The 20,632-nt window shown below is 33.6% G+C and overlaps 1 protein-coding gene across 15 annotated transcripts in view; it reads right to left on the reverse strand.

Moving 5' to 3' along the window:
- Window positions 1-20,632, reverse strand: part of LRRIQ1 (leucine rich repeats and IQ motif containing 1) — a 109,208-nt gene that overhangs the window by 41,391 nt on the left and 47,185 nt on the right. For 6 of the 15 annotated variants that reach the window (XM_086887812.1, XM_086887815.1, XM_086887810.1 and 3 more), the window contains 5 exons: window positions 14,700-14,789; window positions 13,859-13,983; window positions 13,108-13,203; window positions 12,685-12,770; window positions 3,347-3,448 (listed from right to left, as the gene is read on the reverse strand). In XM_086887812.1, coding sequence (XP_086743938.1) covers window positions 3,347-3,448; window positions 12,685-12,770; window positions 13,108-13,203; window positions 13,859-13,983; window positions 14,700-14,789 — 499 coding nt within the window. Of the gene's footprint in view, window positions 1-1,224; window positions 2,232-3,343; window positions 3,449-9,638; window positions 9,871-10,138; window positions 10,257-12,684; window positions 12,771-13,107; window positions 13,204-13,858; window positions 13,984-14,699; window positions 14,790-20,632 lie in introns of those variants that run through there. The other 9 variants (XM_086887811.1, XM_023932924.2, XM_086887813.1 and 6 more) reach the window with 6 other exon arrangements.

The raw sequence follows: 20,632 nt of genomic DNA on the forward strand, positions 1-20,632 counted from the left end.
AATTTCTTATAAGAATCAATAAATACATATTTATATCTCCATATTCAAATTCTATGGCTTACTTTATGAGCTACTCAAGTTAATGTCAGAATAAAGATTCAAACATATTTTTATTTAAATAATAGTTTTTATATATCTCTAATACAATGACCACATGCACTAAACTAATTTTAAAGAAACTGAAACTGCCTGACAGAAAGTTTTAGGATTACAAAATGCATGTTGATACTACTAATTATACCAGAGAGTAATTGTTCATAATTGATTTTCCTTTCAAAATATACAAATAAAAAGTCATAAGAGGTACATTTATTATTATATATACTTATGGTATATGCTTATATATTTGTGTGAGTATAGACACATGTACTGTATGTAAATGTATTGACACATACAGATACATATACAGTAATGCACAGAATTACATTCCCATGGTTTGTGCCCTCACATGCTGCTTGTATTTTTAAATGGTAAGATCTTCTCTGTGAGATTAATATCGCCTCATGCTGTTGTGTATTACAAAGGGGTTTATTTCTGTCTAACTTCTGTGTGCTGCTGTGATTCAAATGTTAAATAATGGTCCCTTGTGGGTATTTGTCTAATATCAGTGAGTAAAGCATGATGACTCATCCAAAATTTAATAAAAATTATTAATAAATTTTGAATATTTATGAATAAGTAAGTTTTGAAAATGTATTTTCCTACAACATGTATGTCAATTTAGAGATATGTGCATTATCCTATGGGATTAAAATTATACACAAGTTTTCAAAATTTGTTATCAGCATATTGCATATCAGTTTATCAAAATTTTTGTAGCAGGAAAACAGGAAAGAAAATTATGACAGAACAGTAATCTCAGGAAAACAAAAGCATAAAAGATATTAACCTTATTTCTTTCCACTATTTTTATATCCCTTATGCTTTTATTCATTTTTGCCTTCTTTGTACTCTCACACACAAAACCACAAGGGAGACAAAAGACATTCAACATACATTTTAACTAGATTTCTTCTTAAATATTCATTACCATGATGTGTTCCAGTTTGAAAATCTAAAACTATTCTAATTATTTCACTTCCTAGGGCATCCCCTTTCAAAAGTAGTGATTCTGTTATTTAACAGATAACACGTGTGTACTTGCTGTTTTGCTATTGATGTTGACTTCTCCACTCCATTTCCCAATGTAAAGAAATAAAGAAGGAATATATAGAATGTGGGTTGTTTTTTGGTTTTTGTTTTTTTATTTAGTTGTTTATGAAGAAGATGGTTTGGAGCTCAGATTTTCTACCCAAGGACTCCCAAGTCTGTGAAAGTAAGACTTTGATTTGAATGGAGGAAGCAAGGATTTGAATGGAGGAAGTTTATTTCCACCATGCAAAGGACAGGTCTGGGTTCTATCGACTTAAAATACAATGACCACAAGATTTATGGATACAGAGTGAAAACATTCCACCTTCTTGTTACAGAAAGAACTCCAATGACAGAACAGACCAAAAGAGATCTATAGGCAAAAGAGGAAGAAAGCCTTAAAAGGTAAGAGGGGAGATGGGAAAAGAGAAGACATGTCTGATAACACAGCTCTGTGAAGTTATTATGCAGGTGCAAAGCGTTACTAATTCTAAATTCAGAAATTCCTAGTTCTGTCTGATGATACCTCACATACCTATAAATAAATGCTCTGTGTTGCACTCTCTAACTCGTAACCTACAATTTTCTGGACATAACGTCTGAAGTAGCAGTGCCTCTGGCAGAAGGACAAATTTATATTCTGGTCAAGCAGAACAGTATTGCTTGTCTTCTTGAAGGCTCAGCAGATTGCATGTAGGCAGCCACAAGGGGTAAAAAAGTTTCTTTTTATTAGCCTGCTAGAGGAGTAAAATGGTCTTTGAAATGAAAGATAATTAAGAGAGCCATCACTACGCTTGCCTTTTGATATCCAATCTGCCTCGGTACCTTCTCTCCATAAATTCAAAAAGTAATTTCAGTAATATTTAGAATGCGTTCATTGGCTTTCCAAAACAAAGGGAAATGTTTTCAGGCAGGAGCAAATAAAGTGGTGTCAGGAAAGCTAGGCTAAACCTATATTGACTTTAGGGTACAGAACTTGTAATCAGGCTTATCTCTAACACAGTTTTGAACACTCCTACTGGTTTTTTTTTTCACTGGACATTCACTTTTTCACAGGCAGCCTGCATGTCCTGTTTCCTCAGCATATGATGCATTCTGACCTAGATAAGCATAGGCCACAGAAATATATATGAGGTAATGAGAATGTTCAATCAAGTGCAGTACACACAGACTTTCTACAGTCAAGGTAAATTCATGCTTGGATCCAAGGCAAATTATAGTGAAAAATATTTCCTTTTCAGAATTCACCAGGAATTGTTTACAAAAAAATTTGTGCAAGGACTCATGAATGTGAGGCAAATCGAGGCTTTCATACAGCTCATTGACTGAATTGCAATTCACGTACACTCAGATTTATTTCACACCTGTTTCAGATGTTCCAATTTTTAACCTCATACAGAGAATGTTAATACAGTGTAATTTGTAATTTTACTTTGTGAAACCAGGAATAGATCAGATAATATATGACTATGTCTTTAAAATAGATAAAAAGTTAGAGGTGAGAACTTTCTGAGTACACTATTGAACTGCAAAAAGAATCAAAACAATATAAAAACAATGTCTCTGGAGATGATCGTCGTCTTACAACAAGGGCATTTTAAATAGACTTGGCCTTATTTTAATTGTATGGAAACCAAGGAGTGTTTTAAAATGAATTTCAACAGTAAAAGAGCTACATCAGTATTTAAGTATTTGTGAAATATTAATGAAAAATAATCTCATATTTACATGCTGAATGTTCTTTCCTAGCCTTCTGTCAAATGGCGGGTTTCTGGGGAATATTTATGGAAGTACTTTCCAAAAACATGCTAAGAATTTTTAGGAATTAATGTCTAGCTTCAGAAAAGATGGCAATTAAATGAAGAGTTTGAAGTGATATTTAATTTATGAAGTTTTATTCTAGTACTTTCTATATTATATCTCTCTGACATGCTCTGACATTTTTCATTATGAAGATTTAATAATAAAACAATAAATAAATAAGTTAGGCTCCATCTCTCTATGAATCAAGCTCTAGGAGCACCTCCTTCTCTCCACAATGAACTGAAATTGAAATGTTTCACTGCTGTAACTTGAGATACCCAGGAACAGATTAGGTCCTTAAACTTCTGCCTTTTTTATTTGTGCATGTTGTTTTATACTTAGAGTAGACCTGTTTAAAAGACATTGCAAGATATATATGCTTATATGCATAAAATGAAATACTTGTTCATACCTTCAAAGTATTCAGCATTTATAGGCTGTGTCTTCCCTGGTGGTTTCACAGAAAGATGTTTATTTTCATTGTTTTTGAACAACGCCAGGCGCACAGCTGGGTCTAGATGACAAGAACAAGTTAAAATCAAAGGTCAGACCTGGCTCATTCATTCCTTCAAGCAGTTTTTCACCTTTTTGCCACTTAATAAGTGAAAATACCTTTAAAAGTAGGTTTTATATTCACAAAGGATTACACTTTCTAAAATAAAGCCATATAAATACACATGTAACTGAGAATCAAAGTCATTGTTCTGCAATTTTAATACTGTTGATCTTTCAGCTCACTCATCTACAAATTAAAAATAAACTCTGAAGCATGTATTTGCAGAAAATATTTTTTAAAAATCTGGATTTTAAGCTTGAAATTAAAGCAGAAATATTAACAGGATACATATCAAGCAGTGTTTCTGAAAGCTTTGGGTCAGAATTATTCAGCAGTCTAAGTCAAGACATTCACACCTAAAAAATGTTAACAGGAGGCAGCTTATTTTTTGAGGCTACAATTGTAGATAATAAGCTAGTTTTCCTCCATCTTCCATCCTAATTGAACTTAAAAATACCCCAGAAGTCTATATGCTGAAGTATGAAATCTTGATTAGTATCTTAACTATTACTTGTAAAGGTTTGCAAAGAAGTTTGCAAAGATGAGCAGACAATTGTATATAAATCTATATAAGCCATGTTCCTAGACTGGCAAAAAAAAGTTTAATTAACAAAAGCTAAATTGATGCAAAGAACACACAAGTCAGGAGAGGTGATTTTCCCATGTTATTTACAATGTGAAGGAAGAATTTTTTCCTTGGCACAGGAGGAAAGTAAGAGTTTGAGGGAAACTGCGTTAGAAGAAATGTGAAAATTCTGGGCACAATGCAGAATAAACCATCGATGATACCAAAAAAAAATATGGACTGAAAAGAATGAAGAAACAAAAGCAGATACACTATGATGAGCAAAGTATAAAGAGTTTTGTAGGTATGCCATGGAGTAAGGCAACATGAGTAACAGAATGCCAAAGAGAAAATAAAAGAAATATGTTTGACATGGTTAAAAGAACACTGTAGCCCAAACAGATATATCCACTCTCGGGAATATATGAGAAACAATGAGGCAGAAGAAGCTTGTCCACAAAGAGATGAAAAACTGTCTGAAAAGTGTAGAAATTAGTAACAAGGTGAAAAAAAAGCAACGGAGCTTATCAAGAAAGTAGAAATGGCAAGTGAAGGATCTAAATTTTCTCAAAGAATGTGCGTGTAGCATAAATGAATATGTGAGACACTGCCAGAACAGTCAGAGCAGGAAAACAGGTTATGGAAAGACTCAAAGAGCATTCAGAATACATTGAAATTGCTAGTTATGTCTGCTGCTTCATTCTGAGTCTGTTACTTGATCTCATTAGTGTTTACTGAGAGACTTTATAAGACCGTGATAATACTGCAGCAATGTAAATAGCTTTTTTGTTTGTCAGTTTTCTTATTCCAGAATGATCAGAACATCCTGTTAAGATGGTGGGCAACTTCTAATGAATTTTAATGATTTGTAAAGTTGGTTTTGACTAGCCCTCTACAGGTGTAGTAGACACTTCATTTACAAATGAATGGAACATAAAGGCATCCTAAGAGCTCAGCTTTTTCCCAGAAAATGGGAAAATCAACTACAAGCCTGGAGAAGATCTCTGATGGGGTGTGGCACTCTAAGAGATAATGTATTAGCAAAGCACGTCAAGATGTACAGTGTTCTTGGTCACCTCACACTGCAGCAGCATGTGGTTGACAGAATGTTCTTAGTGGTGCTAACCTCTCACCAAGCAGCAAACTTGACAAATAAAGGAATCTTAGCAAGTGGGGAGGGAGTGAATTAGGCCATGCCTTCTTCACAAGGCAGAATCAGTGATACCTTACAATTTGTTATCTCAAATTGGCTAAGAGCCAATGTGGTTGTAGGATGATTATGGCTTTTGGATTAATCCAGAGGATGTTGTATTTAAAGTAATTTTAACTCACTTTTAGTAGCTAAATTCAATGAAATTATCCAAGAAGCAAAATAAATAATGATCAGCTCCATTAGTTTCAAAGGTAGGTTACTATAATTATTATGATAATGGGATAATTTTATTCACAAACTGTATTGCCAGGTTTGTAGATTTTGTTTCACTCTGTATAAATGGATAATAAAGCTTTCCAACTAAAAAAAAAATTGTATCAGACTAATAATGTTTGTTAGGGTAGCAAATGTTTGGGACAGTGAATCACAGTAAGACTTGTGATCAAAATACCTTAAAATTGTATTACATTATACTTAAAAAAAATCTTTGAAATTTTAGATAATAGAAGCTATAAAAAATATTTTAAGTATGAATTATTGTTGTCTGTTGTATAGTTCTAAGACACATGGCATACAAGTCCTCCACATGGATAAAAATGTACAAATAAAATTTTTTATGGTTGTAGTTTTTCCAATATCTAGCATACAGTATTGACAAAAAGACTTCTAATTTCTTCCAGCTTTATGCTAATTACAAAAACCAGTGTTTTTCTACAATAGAAGACAAAGTGACAAAATCAAATAAAACATCTTAAGGCAAAATGAAATTGAAAATTTCCAAAGTAATTTTGATTAATTTAACATAATTCCTTAAATAATATATTTTTTCCTAAGTGGGTCTATTAACCTTGTTCCAAAATATTTTAAAAATATAATCTTTCCTTAATTCAACCTCCCACCCAATTCTATGAAAACACCAAGTCCAAAGTTAGACTACACTAAAGATTTTTGATGAAGTTACTCAGTTATTAGTCCCAAGTTAGACTTCTCAAACATTTACTTGTGCACAAAGATATCAGCAGCAAACTCTTCCATGAACTGAGAAGAAGGGCAAATAATGAAAATTGCTCCTCTATGAGATTTCCATCAGAAGATTTATCTTTGAATCTTTGTAAAATAACTTAAAGAATCTACATGGATTTAACACAGTGCCAGACTACTTGAATTTGTACCTACCTGGATCACCTCAACCATTGCCTACAGCTCTTCTGTTATTAAAAATGAGTCCTTCCCTTTATCTAGTCCCAAATGTAAGCAATATTACATAGATTACTTCATAATACTAGTGCTTTTCAGTCTCTGAGTGAGCTAGGGAAATGAACTGCATGTATGCTTTGATGACAAGCAATCAAATGTTTTAGATTTCACACAGAGAACTGTGAAAGAGTCCAATAGTTCAAAATCATAGAAATATCTTCCTGGATTCTGGCATACTCATTTAAATGTGGCTTATCAGATGATGATCTGTGCTCTCAATCCAGAAACCAGGAAGGTAATTTAATGTACATTCCTTGGCTGCCTCCAAATATAGAAGTTAAGTTGGACAAACACAAGATATGTTATAGAAACAATATGGAAGGAGTAGTTATTGCCTGATCTGGCGACACATTCCTAAACTTCTCATTAATATGTGAAACTGAAAAATTAAACTGTTTGCCATCCATTTTTGTTGTGCAATACCTGTAATTAGGAAAACATAAACATAATGTGACAGCTTTAAAGAGATGATAAGACAAAATTGTACACAGCAACAGATGCTTATCTATAATGTAAATTCATTTGGAAGAAAAACCAGATGTTGTTCCATAACAACATAGCAACTCATCCATGTCTGGAGTTCCCAGAAGATACTTCTGCACAGAATTGACAATCACAAGAAAAGCATATTTTTTCCTGTTACTAAGAAAATATAGATCAATGATCGTTCATGTAACATGTAATAAGGAATAATAACACACCTTGAATTTTCATTCTGTTAAGATGGATTATGTTTTGTGGTTGTGCATTTGAGTAAGGTGGGTTGAATTTTTTACTAGTTTTTTTTTTCATTTTCTTACTAGTATTGCATTGCTGTCTAAAATTCTAAACTCAAAATAAAAATCTTTGCTGACCTCTATGAAATATCTTTATCATTGTGTTCTGGTTCTAGTGATCAAGGTCCACTTCAGCTGCATTTTACCTTTTAAAATTTCTTTTCCTACCTATGTGACATCAAGTATTACCATAGAATCATAGAACCATTAAGGTTGGAAAAGACCTCCAAGACCATTAAGTACAATGTTTGCCCAAACACCACCATGTCAACTAAAGCATAATACTAAGTGTCACATCCAGTCATTTTCTGAACACTTCCAAGGAAAGTGACTCCACCATCTCCCTAGGCAGCCTGTTCCAATGCTTAACTACACTTTCAACAAAAAAATATTCTTCCTGATGTCAAATGTGAACCACCCCTGGCACTCTGGCTTGAGGCCATTTTTTCTTGTCTTGTCACTGGTTGTGTGGGAGAAGAGACCAACCCTCACCTGGCTACAGTCTCGTTTTAGGGAGCTGTACAGAGCAAGATCTCCCCTGAGGTTCCTCTCCTCCTGGCTAAACAACCCCAGCTCCCTCTGACGCTCCTCACAGGACTTGTTCTCCAGACCCTTCCCCAGCCTTGCTGCCCTTCTCTGGGCATTCCCATCACCTCAATGTCTTTCCTGCAGTCATGGGCCGAGAACTGGAAGCACTCAAGGACGCAGTCTCACCAGTTCCAAGTACAGGGGAACAATCCCTGCCCTGCTCCTGCTGGCCTCACCATTGCTGATCCAGGCCAGGATGCCATCGGCCTTGGCCATGTGGGCACACTCTGGCTCATCAGCTGATGTCAACCAGCATCCCCAGCTTCTTTTCCTTTGCACTGCTCTCCAGTCACTGTTTCCTAAACCTGCAGCACTGCCTGGAGTTGTTCTGATCCAAGTGCAGGACCTAGCACTTCACCTTGTAGAACCTCATGCAATTGGCCTTGATCCAGCCTGTCCAGATCCCTGTACAGAGCCTCTCTGCCCTCCAGCAGATCAAATTAGTGACATCTGCAAATTTACTGAGAGTAAATTTCAATTCTTCCCCCATCCCCACCATCAGTTAGGAGATGGAACAGGCCCAGCCCCAATACTGAGCTCTGGGGAACCCAATAATCACCAGTTGCCAATGGGATGGAGTACGATTCACTATCACTCTGTGGGCCTGGCCATCCAGACAGTTTTTAATCCAGTAAAGAGCACACCTGTCCAAGTCAGCTTCTCCAGGACAATGGTGTGGGAGGAAGTATCAAAGGCTTTACCAAAGTCCAGGTAGACAACATCCACAACCTTTCCCTCCTCCACCAGGTGAGTCACCTGGTCATAAAATGAGATCAGGTTGGTCAAAGCAGGACCTGTTTTTTCTGAACCCATGCTTGCTGGGCCTGATCCACTGACACAAGAACTTTTTTTGGAGATTAAAAGGTTAAACAAGTAATAAGCTAGTGTAGGAGAGACAAGCTTTCAGCTATCTTAAAAGAAAAATAAGTTAACTGAGAGGCTAATATAAAATCCACAGGATGAAGGAAATTCCAAGTTAAGCAAGAAACTTGGTACTATTGTGCCAAGACATTTTTAGGAAGCTAAGATTGTTATGAGTCACAGCCACTTAAGCACAGTGAGGCGCAATCATGTCTACTGTATTTAGATTTTGAATTAGAATTCCTATAGAATATTATTCACCCAGGTTAAAAGAATATTTTTGACATTATGCCAGTTTTACTTGGCTGCAAATTTTCTGGTTTCTTGCCCACACTTTTTGTATTATCTTATTGTATAGTACAAATATATAGAAGCAGACACAGCATACATTTCGTATCATTAAAATGCAGGCCACAACTTTTTTTAACTATATCAACAAGCATACATAATAGCAGTGGATTAGGGCATACAGGCCTTAAGGCCATTAGCTGTTGGGACTGGTCTGCTGCAATATAAGCCTTGCTTGAATCACTCCCTGTTATAAGGTTATGCTACTTTAAGTTCTCTCTCCCTTGCAATACAAACCACAGGATTCGGTGCACTTGCTAGTATTTTCCATCTTTTTTTCTTTACTGAGAAAATATGTGGCTAGACATATGAGGTAAGATACTTCTCAGTTACTTCTACATATCTAGAGTTTAACTTTGTATTTCAGCAAGTCACTCCAGCTTTTGTGTCTAGGCAATGGAGAACTATAAGTGCTTTTACAGTGAGACTCAAGTAGATTGTTTTTGAATTATGTTTTAAGAAGAAATTTCTTTCCATAAAACAATGCAGATGACTAACTCAGACGTGGACTTCTATAATTATCAAATGGATACCATCACTGTTGCACCAGTAGAATGCAAATCTTTTATATGGAAAATAAAAAGGAATAAATTTCCAGACCTGAATATATTAAGGATCACAGCTGTTCAGGGCTGTCCAATCCAGGTTCCAACCCAGCAGACATCTTGACAATATTAAAGAGCAACTGTATAACTCTGAATGCAAGCTGGTTTAACACTTTGCATTTGTGAATCTCAGGTGTAAGGCAAAGGACTTTGACTGTACATGGAACGAGAAACATACTCTGACAGCTAGTTTGTTCCAAGAAGATCCATCAATGCCTTATCATTACCTGCAAGTAATGAGATCCTTACATGGAATGATCGATAGTATATAAAAGATGTTTGGGATTATACTGCAATCTCAATATAAAAACTATAGGCTTAAGGTGAAGAGGTTACAATTTATTTGTATATAGAATCTCTAGATTTGTTGTTGCTTCACATTTTCTCAAAGCATAAAGTTTTGCTTCTAAGTCAGAGGTGTAAGTAGATATAACATCAAAAATTGCTTCTTTATACCTTACAATTTCTGCTTCTAAGTGGCTGCTGGTTACTTACTTTCTGGTGGGTATGAATGTTTATCACAAACAAAATTATTTTCTTGTAGTTGGCACACTTCCACTACTTTAAATTAGAAAGCTAAAAAGGAAACAGTTGCAATTGTAACACTGAAGACCTGGAAATCCAAAAGAAAGAACAGAAATTGTATTGCTAAAACTAAATCCTACAACTTTCCACATGCAGCATCACTAAGTACAAGATAGATGAACATCATTTCAGGGGAGATGAAGGCAATAGGATGGTAACTTCTGGGAACATTAAAAGACAATGTTGACATCTACTTATTCAGATGAATTTTAGTCTGCTCTTGAATACTAGAAGGAATAAAATCTCTCTTGTAATTCCTGCTTCAGTAGGGTTAAACTCAAAGCAATTGCAGAAGAGTGTGAACTGTCTCTCCGCAGTTACACTGAAATTGTTACAAGTAACCTAACATGAGCTGTACTACACAGAGATCTGGGAAAGATACTGGCAGCCTAATGGATCTGGTTTCCTGATCTGGAACTGGCTAGCCTCAGGATAAGGTGTATCCACTCTAGTTTAAATGCTGAAAAGTTCCTCTGTTCTACCAGACTCTCAAAAAGACCCTGATTTACTTTCACCACTTTCAGAGGATGTACCTGATGGAAAACATAATTATATATGTGGAGATTCTTTCCACATAGAGAATATTTTATCAGGATCTTTTTTTTTTTTAGTGTAAGATCAGAGCTTTAAGATCAATTACATATAAAAATACTTGTTTTGATTGATAATTTCCATTATCAATTTCCATTATTAATTTCCTTACTGACCAAGGAAGGACTGACTGTCAGTGTGCTGTATGAGACAGAATATTCAGCTTGATAACCATTTTACTGAAAAGGGATGGAGTGAAATATTTTCAGTCAATTTTTTTTGGTATTGGAAACTATGCTTTCTGTTCATCTAAAAAAAAACAACAACCCTCTGATTTTAATGACTGACAAAGAAACCCATACAGGCAAATTATATACACAGGTTATTTTTATGTTTGATGTAATAGTCAGAAAGACAAAAAAATTCTATATGAGGTAGTGTCAAGAGAAGAAAATTTGAAACTATAAAAACATTGGGCAGAAGTTTTTTCAATGTACTTTTTAGCAATGTACTTTGAGAATATTCCAAGCACTACATTAAAAAGCTCAACATCCATACATCATTTTGAATAATCTGAACAAAGTGAACATAAACATATCCAAAGAATCCATTAGAACTACAACAAAAATGGGATAGCAAATTTGATATGCTCAATCAGACATCTATGACTGGATTAATTACTAGCATAAGACAGACAGCATATGGAGAAAAGAAGATATAACCTACTAAGTTTTATTCATTGAAAAATTATACAGAGGCCAGAAAATGGAATATATATAAAAAACCTCAGCTGCACACCAGATACTTTTTTTTTTTAATAAGGTAACATGCTAGGGCACCATGGAATGCTATGAAGAGTTCAATATAATAACTTCTTACCCATATACTCCTTTCCACAAAGCATGGTTTGCTGATTATATGTCTTTCTGTTGCCTACCCCTTTTATTATTTTTTTAACTATAGATCATTTTTGTCATATTTAGTCTTACTCATGGGCATGGTATTTAGAGCAGAAAAAAATATACAGAAAAAAACTTTGCCTAAAAATATCTGTAGGCTGATTCATTCCCTTCAAAGAGGAAGACTTCTTTTGATATTTTCAACACTTAATTCAGAAGAGTTTTGCAAAGTGATGCAGAACAGTGTAACTTGTGACACAAATTAGAAGTAAATAAATGAGTAATAAGAAATAATAAGCAATAATAAGTAAATTATTATTATTAATAATAATAATAAGAAGTAAGTAAATAAAGGTGCATTTTCTAAAGATCATTAGTGTTAACACTAAAGATTTAGTATTAGGTCTTACTGTCAACTAAATTAAATATTTAAATGGTTTTTGTACTACCACTATTTGACTAATATGTTTATTAATATATGCCATCAATATTTCTATTAGCATATCATATTCACAATTAATGATTCTAAGAAAGGTTCATTGACATTGGAAGTACCTGAGAACCAGAACACAACTGGATGGGAAGCTGGATAAGCTTTACCTATTTCCAGAGTTACTATATAATTTAAAAAAAATTAATGATTTACTTTCACGCATATCAAGCTGTTGTCTTCATGAACAGATCTTGCATAAGTCAAAATTTTTAACCTAAGATTTTCCAAAGAAGAAAATAAGAAGCACAACATGCAGAAATACCAATTCCACAGCTAGAAAAAGAGATACATGAAGAGGGAGAAATAAAATTTCTGTTTTCCATAGCTGTCAAATATTCAACTTCAAAATCCAGTAGAATGGTTTTTAATATCTAAATATGTTGATTTAAACTGAGTTGTTTTTACTGAATTACACTTCACCTTTATTCAAATTAATGTTTAACACTGTACAAGCAAAGTTTTTAAAAGAGAAACACTATTTTAAGAATGGAAAAACTATATCAAAATAACTATTATTTTAATTGTTGACTTACCTAAATTTTTATTACTGTATTTTTTAGGTTTCATTCTATGGGCCCTCTTCAGCATTAGCTGCGTAGTAGAAATATGCTTAAAACCCCTAAGGGAAGAAAATAACTTACTAAATATTTCACATGTATTATGTTACACCAGCTGCATATTATTGTATAATACACTTTTCAAAAAGAATACTGGTGTGTAGTACTGATCCACAGTATGAAACTTTCTGAGTTATAGAGATAGCTGCAATTCTTATCTTAATATTACATTATTGCAATTTATTAAGATAATTTCTCAGACACTTAAAAAAATAATTACAATAATTTTTACTTTGGTAGAAAACAGAGATTGTTCAAAAGTGAAACTTAAAAAAAGCAAGCAACAACAGCCAACCATACTATACCTATTCTTGGAAAATCACAGTGTAAATAACATACCATTCTTCTGAAATTTTCTTTTCTTTTTCAGACATATATAAAAATTCCTTTTTTTCTTGACAGTTAGAAAGCTGTGACATTATTTCCTTCCCTGACCTGGAAACAAAGTAAAAGAGATGCTCTGAAAAGCAAGTAAATAAAAAAAGGTCTGGAGTTACACTATTTTGCAGCCTTTGTTATTCTGCAACTTGTTTGTGCCTTTTTAAAGCACTTTTAAAGCTTGGAAATGATACAAAAAAAAAAAAAAATCCATTTTAATACTCCATCAAGGTTTTATCTTGGAAAGTAATAAAATCTGCCATCAATTTGAAATGTTTACATTTCAATTACTTGAAGCATATTTCAGTTCTTTCACAGAATGCAGCTGTTTAAGAAATCTCTTTTAATCTTTATCTAGTCTTAAAGATCTCTATTTCAACATCTATTTCATAACATATATGAAAAAAATAGAAGTTCTATGATTTATAGTCAAACCTAAATAAATAAAACTACACATTTATATTCTTATATTCCTAATTATGAAGGTAGTCAATGAAAAAATAACAAATTAATTTTTTTATTTTTAGTTTATTTATTTATAATTTATTATTATATTCTTTATAATAGTTTTAGAAAGTAAATACATTTTAACTCCAGTAATATCACATTAATCAAAAGTAGCAAAAGCATCAGAAAATAGCCTCTTCTTTCTTTTATTTTTGTCATATCCAAATGAAATAAATACAATTTAAAACAATATCATTTAACTTACCTGCTATGAAAATGGATTTTTTCTGCTGAATATGAATGTGGTCTGTTAGCACACTGCCAAACCTCTTGTGGTGTTAATGGCAAACTATTTGAATGTCCACTGGAATCTGAAGGCCTAGAAAACTTTTTAGAGAAAGAAAAGGAATGCAGCTGATTATCCCCATAAGTTTGAGTTTAAAATGTGCAGAAAAACCTGCACCAGGGTTTGCAGAGTTTATCACTATAACTGAAAGGAATCTTAATAGTGATATGCTCATTCCATTACAGACATTACTTTCAACCAACTAAATAGAACAAAAAGGTGACTTCAGTTACACTTAACATCCCCAAATACAATAAATTGTGTATTTTTAAGACTCCTTTCTCTAAATTGTAGGAAACAAAACATTAGTAATACTATGCTTGAAGAAAGAATACAAAACCCTACAAAAACAAAAAGCCAAAACTTCAAAGTTTATCAAATATCTAGTAGACATTACAGTTCGATGACCTTTAGCTGTTTTGAAAACATTCAGCTGTTGTCATACAATGCAGATCTTACCATTTTTAGTTTGTCAACTAGCAATTTTTAATCCATTGCCAAATGTGCAGATGAAGCACATCATCTTTTTTTCTGCTACTGTGAAGTAAAGTGTTGAAATAAATCCAAAATAAAGAAAAAAATAAGCAAATGAAAGAAAATTTAAAAGAAAAATTGCATCTGGAGATGAGGAGGAAGTCTGAGACTTCTGAAAGTAATTGTGTTTTTAAGTCACTAAATTGTCATATTAATCACCCCAGAATAGCATATCCTTAAGGAATGAATAAAGACTGAAGACTAAGTTGTTTCTGTGACATGTTACCTTTGGCCAGTGCAGCTGGTTTGAGAGCAGGAGTGTTTTTGAAGGGAAACGGGTGGAATCTAGAGTTAGCCATTCCTTCTCTAATGCAGCCTGCATGAATGAGCAAAGTCAAATAGTGCACTGATAAAATCAGTTTTGATAACTCTTGCAAAGTCTCTTTTAAATTGTCTTACATTGTGCATCTTTTCAAGTTGTACATCAGAACAGCCACCTGCAGAGCAATCACACTCAAAGCACTTTTGGAGATGCTGTATTGTTTTATTTTAAACAAATCAGATCAACAATATTTGTGGGTTGGGGAGGTCCTTTCTGGGTTTTGGTTTTGCAAAAGATATAACCCCTGTTTCTCAAATTCCTGTGACTTTATTCAAACATTGTTAGTAAACACAAGTTACTATAAAAGACCGATAAACTTTGAAAAAATACAGACCTAAGATATTTGAAGGCATAAAGAACATGAAGAGCTTTGTGTGCTGTTTTTAGTAACTATTTTATGTCCAGATGTAGGTGCCCGATTCTGTCAAACTAGTTTCTGTTGAATTGAATTGCTTAACAATTTTCACTGAAATTTGGGGTCAAAAAAATAAATTCTATATAATGCTATATGCTTCAACTACATAGTTTTATTTCTGATGTAATGGATTCAATAGGAAATTAAAATAATGGTTGGAATGAGGAAGGGTGACAGAATTAGTTGCTAACAAGTGTCCTTAGCACTTTGAGGCAGAATTCAGTTGTCTCATAAAAACAAACTCTAGACTTTGCTTCCAACCCAAACTTGCTTTTCTTATAGGTCCTTGAGGATTTTACCACACCTTTTCAAAATATTCTGATAAATGAGAGAATCAAATCACTCCCACACAGTAAATAAATACCACTGAAGAATTTGGCTCGACTTACGGGGCTCAGTCATTCAGGTTCTTCTTACTTCAATAGCAAAGAGCCTGGGGTTCAATCTTTTGAAATTGTCTACTTAAAAAAACTGGGCTATCTTTCTCCCATTCATAAAATATTTTGGATTGTACTCTTTAGTGACCCTGAGAAATGATCCTAAGTTTGGATGCCTTACTGTGCAGTTTGTGTAAAGAGGACTTTGTACAGCCTTAGACAGGTGAACAAGATCTTGCAAGACCTTTGAAATTCAGAGAGACAAAAGAATCACATTCCAGGTATTTTGAAAGGTTAGTCTAGGTACTGGTCAAAGGACTTGGTGGCTCTAAGATCGATCTTTTTGCTTCCATACTGACCAAACTTTGAAAAATAATGTTTGATTTTATTTTTATGTCTTAAGAAGGATGAATTCCTACATCTGATTGTTTTCCTGCTTCTGGAATTCCCTGTTATTTGATTACAGTATGTTTTGGGTTTCATTCCCTTATTTAATAAATCTAGAAAAATTCTATGTCCTCATTATTAACAGATAGCCACTCTTCCCCTCCTCTACATTTCAATTCATGATAAATATATAACATTATCTATTTTATCATACCTCCTCTTTTGGGTAATTGTATATGTTAAGAAATCTATGTAAATGAACTGCAGAGGCATGCAAAAAATAAAATGCATCCCATTATTTAACTTTTACAGTTACTGACAACCAACAATTTATCTCTCCTCAGTGATGTGATTACTGTTATGCTGATAACCACTGAGTGGCTGATTCACACCATTTTTATTAAAACATCCATTCCAGAAAGCAAACTGTAGTAAATCAAATCCCAAAGGTGATCAATTAAATATGTGACATTGGTACAATTTGAACATAGAAGACTGACAAGTTCATGTCTCAGCAGAGATGAAGTTACAACAATTCGAGATTTACAATTGCCTGGGTGCTATGAGCAGAATGGTCAAAAGTAAAAGCTATGAAAAAGTTACATCTGACTGAAAACTTCCTGTAAAAATAGATATTATTCCTCCTTGTGCTCTTTAAATTTACTTCTCAATTGCACTATGCAAATAATATTTTTATTTTGTCAGATGAGAATTTTTCACTTATTTTTCAGGACGGGGCATACAATCCAGTCGAAAGTTCTGGTATATACAGGTAAATGAAAACAGCAAATTTTGGAAATTTTTCTTCCTCTATTTGCAAAGAATCAGTAACATGTGGGAGAGAGGCAGATTTCCACTTCTTGTACAATTTGAATGTCAATTAACTTAATTGATGTGTACAATGATGTGTCCATTATTTACCTGAGTACTTAAATGTTTTACAGTAGCAGGGAATGTTATCCAAGCTCTAATGTCAGATTTCAGGCCAAGTGTCCACACTGGCTAGTTGAATTTGTACCTCTCTGATGAAATAGTATGTAAAAAAACCCAAAAAAAACCAAACAAAAACAAATAATTCCCTCAAACAAACAAACAAAAACCCAAACCAAACCAAAAATCCCCATGAGAAATACACCTCCAAAGGTGTAGCAAATTTTTTGGAGCAAGAATCACTTAGAAGTATACTGATTGAATCCTTTTGCTTCATAATTGTACCATAATCCAATAAAGTTCTCTACTCTTAATATTTATGTTGAAACTTTTCTCACTAACATTTTCCTAGCCCAGTGTTTGACATTTATTACCTTAGTACTACTAGTGGTTTTATTTCTTTTGTAGCCTATAAAATCTATTTCAATGTCCTAAATGTTGAAAAGAAATATCAGTAAAAATATAAAAGTATGAATCAAAGGTATAAATATGCACAACAATGAAAAAATGACAACTGATTAACCATTAAGTAAATCTTTTACTCCTATGAAGTACAGCATATCAGAAAAATATACCACACTAATGTTTGCTTTGTCCACAAAAATAAACACATAATTGATTTTCAAACACTCCTACTAAGTTTTCCCTGGACATTTTCACAGCACTAAGCTCAAGAAATCTCTGTCTACACCTTCCCTAATGAAAAGTTTATGTCAGATTTACCAACACCTAAAGCTTAAAACTAGATCTGTTTGTACTAATATTGTTCACTATGATTAAAAAACAACAATCTGATGACTTACAAAGCAAAGAAAATTAAGAGTTTTTGATTGTATGGTCTACACAAACAGCTATAACAGCTATAGGGGTGATGTTTTTTATTTATTTCTAAGGCCAAATTAAGCAGTTACCTAAATACTGAGGCTTTACACATATGTGCAAATCACATACAGTTGATTTAATACATAGCTCATCTGAAGATATCTTTTATGATTTTGCATGCTCCACACTTTATTTCCAGTGTTTGTTTCAAAAAGTCTGTATTAAATAAGTCAAGTTTCACAAACACACAAAACATACATAGACCTTTTTATTTTTTGTTGCACCTATTTTTTTGTTACCTCATTTGAAACAATTTTTTAAACTTTTAAACCCAATACAATTACCCATGATAGAACTCATCAGGAAGAAGGAGGTGTGAATCTATTTGATGTTAGGGTTTTCTTACTGAATTTTAAGAATTAAACTTTCATATTAGCTATTTACATTTATCCATTAGGATCAAGAACTTTTTATCCTGCTTCACAACACATTTATTATCTTTTGAGACAGTACTACTACAGGGTTCCTCCTTTGATTTTGCAGCTCATTAATAAACATTGGAGGCTTAGGGATTTTTTTTTCATGGCATATTATACATATTTCATTTTGTTCCTCCATTTTTCAAGTATTGACTCAATTGCTTCCTTTGCAAAATGTAATAACTATTCACATCTAGCAATGAACTTTTGCAGTTTCAGAAACATAATTCAATCCTACAGTGAGCAAAGTGAGTGAGAATGGTTCTGCTAACTTTAATTTGGTCTGAATGAGCTGCTGAGAAGTCGAGTTTAAGTGCAAATGTTATTTACATAATCTAATCCTAAGCATTTTTTATATGCTCTGGATTACTTTCTGGATCTAAATAATCTTTTAAAATACATCATGACTATACATGTAATTAGGGCTGCTCTGAGTCATATTTATACCATGAACAAAAAGTAGTTCTCAGGACAGTGTCAAACTTACACTCAGCTTTGAAGCACTTCTACAAGTCTCTGTCCAAACTGTGAATAATGCCATCACACATTGCCTTTCATCTCTCTGAGATCAAGGAGGATCACAAGAGCATAATAAAAACCAAACCAATTCCTGAAACTGTACTGTGGTTTGAAGCAGAGGATGCAAAAAAGCATTAACAATACAGGCCGAAAAGAAAGGCCAGTATCTGACATCTAACAACTCTGTTAAGGTCAGAGCAGATATCCATCTACATCAGTACTCTTCTTCCAGAAGAGTTCAGTAGCAGCTGCTTATGGAAAGAATGAACAAAGCTGGACATGATGAGGACAATCCTTCCTTTAATACTTTATTTTAGACCTTGGAAACTGGTGATTAAGGACTTTCTGCTAAAATCTAGGGAAATATGTCTCACCCTAAAATAGTAATCTAATTCCTAATGACAAATGAAACTATATAGTCAGCATGTTTGCCATGTCATCTCTATGTCAATCTACAAAGAATGCAAATCATGTATACAGCTCATAGGATGTAACTGCTGAAGCGCTGTGAATTAACTTTGAAAGGGCATCATGTTGGATGCCACGGGAGCTGAAACTACCTCAGGTTTCCAAGCGTGGTGGACCTCAGAGTCACTACCTAAGAAAACAGTGAAACCATCTTTGAAAATGAGGGAAAACTAACTCTTTATACCTCTTTCCTTTTTCATCTCTTCATTGATTCATTCAGTGTTTTGAGGACAGTAATGGTTTAGTCAGAAAAAAATTATTTACTGGTATTTATGTAGTGCATTTATTTATATGGTATTTTAAGATCAAAACAAGTAAATTACCCAATATAGACAAGCAGAAGAAAGCTAACATCCAAAACACACCATGAACTAAGAGTTATGACTGGCTCCTGATCATTACAACCTAACAGGAAGAGTGGCAAGTAAAAAAGAAAAAGGATCTTCTATTAGAAACAGTATTTCCACATTAGAATTTCATAGAAATACTGTGCAGAATCCTGTGCTTTGAAAAAAGATTCACACTTCAAAAAAAAGATCCAGTTCACCTTCCTGGTTTTATCCAATATGTTTTTTCTGTACTTCTGCTCTCCTCTGTGAGGTAGGTCATTAACATCATCCAAAGGAGGAATGACCCCTTTTCAACTAGATGCTACAAAGTATCTGCCCTCTCCACATTCAAATTTGTTTTAAATAAGAATACTATGTAATTAGAATAAACAAATAAATTAATCAAAATGAAGCTTTCCATTAGTCTTCTCTATATAATACAATTGAATTAAGTTCTTCAGGCTAGTGATGTCCTTAATTTCTAGTTTATGGTGAGCATATTTGAATAGTGCAGTTAAAGTCTTGTTCACTGAAAGACAATAAAATGGGTAAAAACAAAGACAAATGAAAGGCAGAACTTTCAACATCATTCTATGACTATTTTAAACAAGCTTACAAAAACTCTTTTGGGCAATACATTTCTAATGAAGAACTACTTTTCCTGATGTTAAACATCCTGTAGGTTAAATACTTGCTTAGACTGGGAGGGGGCGTGGCGAGGCAGAAGCATCTTATGCTGAAGGTTAACCCTCTGATACTCACAGCCAGCCCACTGAATTGTCTTTCATCTGGCAGAAAGCTGTAACTTTCTCTCTTGGCTCCTGGCAAACATATTTCACTCTGTAGGTTATTTCATTTAAATATCATGCTAGTCCAGGACAACATATTTCATTTCTTTTTAAACTAAACTTATTTCTCCCAAGGCCTGAGTATTTGCTGGGAATTTCTTCTCTTAAATACTAAGTAAGTTTTAACAAATTTCTTAAGAAATCATGGTTTTTTAGCTCTTATAGCTAAACAGAAGAACCAGATCATTTTTCTATGCTCTTTTGTATAATGTTGATAGACTGTGATTGAAAACTTCCTTTGAAATTAAAGAACTGAATATATT

The sequence above is a fragment of the Cyanistes caeruleus genome, chromosome 4 (assembly GCF_971803275.1).
Source record: "Cyanistes caeruleus chromosome 4, bCyaCae1.hap1.1, whole genome shotgun sequence".
Classification (NCBI taxonomy): domain Eukaryota; kingdom Metazoa; phylum Chordata; class Aves; order Passeriformes; family Paridae; genus Cyanistes; species Cyanistes caeruleus.